Source organism: Falco punctatus (genome assembly GCF_963210335.1).
Source record: "Falco punctatus genome assembly, chromosome: 1".
NCBI lineage: Eukaryota > Metazoa > Chordata > Aves > Falconiformes > Falconidae > Falco > Falco punctatus.
Genome location: NC_137580.1, coordinates 43,709,107 through 43,715,552, shown reverse-complemented (window position 1 = coordinate 43,715,552; position 6,446 = coordinate 43,709,107). Strand labels below are relative to the sequence as shown.

The 6,446-nt window shown below is 39.6% G+C and overlaps 1 protein-coding gene across 1 annotated transcript in view; it reads right to left on the bottom strand.

Annotated features, from left to right (window-relative positions):
* EIF2AK3 (eukaryotic translation initiation factor 2 alpha kinase 3) overlaps positions 1–6,446 on the bottom strand; it is a 45,953-nt gene that overhangs the window by 1,626 nt on the left and 37,881 nt on the right. The window contains exons 14-16 of the mRNA XM_080399994.1: positions 3,759–3,926; positions 3,117–3,218; positions 630–692 (exon numbers count right to left, since the gene is read on the bottom strand). Of these exons, the coding sequence (XP_080256120.1) occupies positions 630–692; positions 3,117–3,218; positions 3,759–3,926 (333 nt within the window). The remainder of the gene's footprint in view (positions 1–629; positions 693–3,116; positions 3,219–3,758; positions 3,927–6,446) is intronic.

Genomic DNA, 6,446 nt, shown 5'->3' with positions numbered 1-6,446 from the left:
TTAGTGTCCTGCTCCACCTGAGCACAGCACACCACATCTTCCCCCAGCCTACAGTTGTAAAGCAGGAAAGGCCGTTCTCATTTAGCTGCTGGTCTGAAGCTACCATGAACATCTGACAGCATCTCAGGTTCTTATCGGAGAGGTTTTGTGCATCACCTCCTCTTGATCTGCAACTGTATCCCTGACTAATAAGAACACAGGACTATCTGATACTGGTTTCTCACTTGAGAGATCCAGTTCCTGGCATAAGATCCTACACAGCCAGGGTACTACCTACAGTCTCCCCTTTACCTGTCTAGAACTCTGCACTTTCTCCCTGTGAATATGGATTTGTTGCAAGAAATCATGTCAGGATGTATGTAAAATGGATGACTCCAAGTGACAAAGAGAAGCCAGGTAATAATGTATACTTATTGGCGGTAAAATGTGTGACAAAGCTATCATGATTCACATTATTATAATGTTATAGCTTTGAAATGTAGGAAGGTACAGGGATAGATAAATGCATCTTAATAACACTGAAGTTTTTTTTTCCCTCCATTTTTACTTGAAAAAGCAATTGGAAACCAAAGAAAAAAGCTACAATTATTAAAGAAAAATTGGTACTTAATAACTTGAGATAGACTTACCTCTTGTGCATATTTCTGAGTGAACAATGGTGGAAAATTCAAATTTCTAACATCACTTAAGGTCTGCAAAAATATTAAGAAAAACATGTAACTTTTCCAAAATACCATTTTTCAGTAGTATTACTCTATTATTCTTCAAAAAAAATATGCAAGCTATGCAAACAGATCAGCCTGATGGAAAAAAAACCTTGTCTTGCTTTAGTGGTTAAAAAAAAAAATCACAAAATACCTAAATAGGTAAACTGCTGCTTCCCTGGGTACACAGCCTGCACTAGGAATCATATTACCAGAATTCTGATCTCTGCAGTTTTAAATCAATCACATACACAAACTTGTACCTTCTCACTTGGGCTCAACAAAGTCAACAAATCTGTGCACCACTCATAATTCCCAAGATCGTCTACACCAGTATTAAGACAAATTAAATGACTGGCTCTGTCTTAACGTAAGCACTAGTTTTTATTTAATCTTATTGGACTAACAAGCAGATTTATCGGCAGTTTTGAAAGCAGTTCATGTTGAGTCTTTCTGTATCCTTACAAGGCAGCTGGTCTCATTCAGTGTTTCTTCCCTGACAAGCATGCTGGCTCCATCTAGTGACAGTGTTTTCCCCACGTTCAGCCGCACACTTGGAATCATGGAATCAACCGTTCAGGTTGGAAAAGACCGTTAAGATCATTTAGTCCAACATTGGCAAGCAGACTACCTTACACAGTCAATTTCTGTAACTGCCAGCAATCCATGACCCATCTTAGCATGTTTTTAGTACAGAAGGGTAAGATTTAGCACTTCATTTCTTTTAGGAAGGAATTTCTTTTACAAAAGTTTAGAATTCTAACATTTTGTGCTCCAAGTTAAAACAAAATTCAATTCGCTATTACTCCACTAAAAGTCTAAACTGACCAGTTAAGAGTGATGGGCAATAGTCAAACTCCTGTTCGAGAGAACTGAGTTTATAACAATAAAAGTGTTTCAGAAAATTGTTCTCCTCCTCTGCCAATTCAGTCTGCATTTAGTGATCTGTCTTCAAACATCTGATTTGAAAATAAATCGCGCTGCCACAGGCTAACTTGTAACAGCCTGAAACGGAAGCAGGTCTAATGCTCCACCTCTGGGGATTTTTCCAGCCCTTTGCCACAGATTCCTAGAATTTTCTGGGCTACCTGGTCAAGCACAGCATGTTTTGCTTCATGAAGCAGTGCTAATGCTTGGCTGATGCCAACAAAAACTTCAGCGTGACAACTTGGAAACAGCTACTACAAAGTAGCTGAACTCCAGAACTTGACAATAAAGGGCTGGTGTTTCTTTTGTATTTTATCAAAAAGAGTGGAATGACAGTGAAAATCATGGGAAGCTAGGGCACCTTTTTTACCCGCATGAAGTAAAACATCAGTCTCAGACACAATGGAGGATTCACTCTGATTACTTGCTTTGCTTCTATACTCGGGACAGAAACTGGAAGGGCAATGTTTATAGTCACCGTGCAGGGTATCTTGAGAATCCAGGATAGCCCTTTTTTGGGTATTTGTCTCAGTAAAACTGATTTCATTTAGGGAAACTGAAATTACTTTCAGTGCAAGGGGTTCAAATTATGCACTGTCATTCCTCCTCTAGACTACGCTCTTTTGTACCATAAAAAGACAGAATGTTTTAAGCAAGAGAATGCAACACCAGCACAGGTGAAGCATTCGGTCAGGCTGCATTCATGGTGTGATTCAAGTCGCTTCTTACATCTCTGCTAAAAATACACCATCTTCAAATGAGAATTTAACCCCACCAAGCACATATAAATGATAAATACAAGTTATAATGACTCTTTCTTTCCTACATAGGTCACTGGTCACCATATACAAGAGGAAAAACCTTTCTGGCTATAACCCTTGTTCTCTATGAATTTGTTCTGGAGCAAGATGGATCTCGCGTGCATTTCAACAGCAGCAAGAGTTATAACATACCATCAAACCTCCCAAATGCACATTTGATGCAATGAAGGCCATCAGTTACTGGGAGGATTGTGCTTGAAGCTGAGTGAGACTTACAGCTAAGACTTACTACAGTGAAAATTGCTGTTCCTTTTCCTAAGTGCTTTGGGTTAAAAAGCACTGCAGATGCAAACAAAAGAAGAAATGATAAAAATGCACAGCATGGTTCCAATTCTTGAATGAAAAACAAGCTGGTAGGCTTAAAGTCACAAGCTATATTTGTTGCTTGAGTTCTTGGATATCCTAGTTCAATAGTTTCTCTTACTTGGCTTGACAACAGAGGAGCTTTGTAAAGAAATTAAGGCCTTAATTCAACTGCACACATTAGGAAGACTGCAATTTATTTCCAGTGATTCAGGGGGTCTGTAGAAGGCTGATAAAGAACTTGTGCTCCTAATTGCAAGGATTTTTCAAAACTGAAAAGAACCTCTTGCAAGTGTTTCACCAAGCAAACAGCTATTTTAAACAAATGATCAAACCAAGGATAATTCAGTACCATACATACCCTGACCCTCTCCATCTGTGTGCTGAAAGGGTAAAGCAGCTCAAAGAGAATCAGCCCCAAAGAAAAGATATCCACTTTGTGCGAATAGGTGTTCCCACAGATCTGAAAATTCAAAATTAGGGTTAGATCAGTGAAGCTACTCACTCTATATAATTATGTGCAACGTAAACAACACCCTTTCAAGTCAACATATGGAAGTGATTAGCCCTGTGCAGAGCTGAAAACTACAGGACAGGCACACTGGCAAACTTCACCAAATAAGCATGCACGAGCAATGCCCTGATCATCAGCTCCTCTCTGCAGACCCAACTGCAAAGCAAAATGTTTCAATTCACTTAAACTTCATGCACAACAGTGTGTCCTTGCTCAATTAACTTTAACACAGTTATCCTTCTACTATATTAAAAGCAAGATAAATGAATGCATCCAAGTACGAATAATTAGACACTTTTTTTGCTATAATAAATATTAAAATGCTAATTTTGGAATTCAGTTTAGCTCAAAACCCTACTTTGATGAGAAAGCATTTAAGTAACTTGATTGCAACAATTTACTAGAAAAAGTGCCTGATCTTTGAACTCCCAGGAATTCAGGTGTCTTCCCAGCACTGCCAGATACAGCTTTAGAGCAGAGAGCACAAACCTGTTCTGGGCTCATGTAGAGTTTGGTCCCTACTTGTCCTGTGTGCCTGGCATAAGCTGGCATTGGGGTAAGTACCGATTCCTCCTCCTCATCTTGGTCCATAGCAGTTACCAGTCCAAAATCCCCAACCTTTACTATGTCATCCATTGTGAAAAATATATTGGAAGGCTAAGAAATCAAACAGGTAAAAAGAAAAAAAATATTTAAGTAATAAACAAGTATGTGTTCAGTAGATACAACACTTTCTTGTAATTCAGTTAAGCCATGCTGTCAAGGCTAAAAAACACTCATTAAACATCAGGTTAGCAGAACCAGTTAAGAACCTTTGCTATTCAGGAAAAAGGAATTACTCCTGCATTAAACAGTCTCCCTTCCAGAAACTCAAGACTACTAATTTCTTGTCATCCAATAGAGGTTTACTAGCACTACACAGGTCCGCTGAGTAACCCACACAAAAGTCAGCAGCTGTTGGGAATAGCACAGTAAATTATCCAACTCTCTGTCACATGGCAAATTCACACCAGATGCTGGAGTTCTGAACTCCTAGGTTTTTTTATTCTGTTCTCTGAGCGCTAAAGTCATTTGCCATATTAACCGGCATGTAGTGTGTCATCTTAATGGTAAATTACAGATACATTGGACGTCTGGGAACAAGGTCTGCTTTTCAGTTGGTATTGTGCAGTTTAACTGCAGGAACGGTTGTTTGCATAACAGAATTGATTTTTGAGAGAAGCTTAAGAACTTTGCAATTCACAAGAGCAGCAACGGTGACGATCTGGCTTAACTCTCCTTCAGCTTGTTTGCCACGTACCACCATCCTTGGCTTAACCTACTGATAAAAGAGACTGGAACGGAGATGCCCCCTCGCTAATGTTACCTATTGCACATGGTTCTTCCAGAGATTTGCATTCTGGCTGATAGAATAGCACACACCAAACGAATGATCATTTCTTTGAAACATGACTGCTCTACCTCAGTCAAATACGGACAGACACGCAGTTTTGGGGGATGAACAAAGTGATCCTGCAAGGGGGAAGAAGCAGCAGGATTATGTACAGGGAAAGGGCCAAGGCACGGTAAACAGGCAGGTGGTGCTGGGCAAACTCCTCTCATGGCTCCTGGACCTTCCAAGGCTGGGAGACCATGGGCCATGCTTTGTTGATATAAGCCCTGGAACAGGAGGCAGACAGATAGAAGGGCAATATTTTTCCACAAGATTAAAGGACTACAAAGCCGACCTATTTCAAAGTCCATCTGACTTCCTCAGTTAAAAACAAACCCACTCTGTGCAAGAGAGAAACAGGACAGAAAAAAAGCACTACAGAAATAGTTACATATAACTTGTTAGTTCCACAATGCCCACATCCTGCCTCTCAAACTGCCTTCTGAGCCAGTTCTTATCTCCCACTATATTTTCCTGTAATGAATGTCATGCTCTTCGGAGTCACAGCTCATTTAGTGCACAAAAGCTACTACCCTGTAAACCCAGCGTCTCCAGGCTCTCTCTCAAGCATTTACATGGCACCCACCCTCTGACTGCACAACCACCTTTTTAACAGAATTTTGATGCTCAAGGCACAGACGTCTCCATTAGGGTTTGTATCCCATTGCCTTGTTCTCCATTCCCCTCCTACACTAACAAACACACAAGAAGTCAACAAGATCTGTCTTGCTTGATGCAGCAAATCTCTTCTTAACAGAAAGTTTTATTTCTCATACTTCTCTGGCTGAAAACAGACGGTCTCTGAATAGGCTGGCATATAGTTTCTAAAAATTAAGAACAGGCTCTCTGCTGTTGTAAAGTACCAGCAAAAATAAGTCATCAAGACTGCATTCGGAAAGAGGAAGTCTAAGGCAGATGCACACAATTTTGATTTAAATTAGAAGAATATAAACACCCTCTAGTTTAGTTATCTTGCCACCTGCACAAAGAAATTTCCCTCCAGATTCTTCAATCAGAACAAAGATTCCCATTTTTTTCATAGCTACAAATAAGCTACTCATACATCTGGAAGGCTACTGTTTAATTCAATTAATGCTGCAAAATGTATCTAAGACTGTTCTTGCAGTTCTATGAAACTCGTAATTTCTTTTGAACTGTCAAGCATGACCACAGCTTATCCTGGGAATAACAGTAAATTCACTTGACAGACACACTTCTGTTTCTGTACTTCATTTTCTTCAAAACAATTTGAACTGTGACCTATTCACTTGCATACCTAAATTCCTGCCATCTTGTCATTATGGTATCTCTGATTAGCAGGAGCCTAATTAGTGCAACTCAGTGTGCACTGTTAATTTAAAAGATATTCTTGAGTTTTTTAATGGTGCCAATAGGTGCAAGAACTGGCCTCTGCTACCAGCTAGCTCTGCCTCTAGCAAAGACGAAACAGCTTTGCAGGTTATTCGCTTATTAGCACTGGCACAAACCTAGGGCCACATGACCAATCTCTTGGGACGAATCATAAAATTAGGTGAGATCTGTTCCAAGGAGCTTCTGAAAATTATACCAAAAAATTAAATATACTGGCTGTTGTTTTGACCAAATTAACATGACAGAGGAATAAACTTCCAGGATCCAAAAATAACATCTATACGTGCATGGGAACTTTTCTGAAGGAGGCAATTGTTCAGGGAGAGTGTTTCCAAGTTGTTTATACCAAGTAAGCAAAATAAAATCTCTTGTTC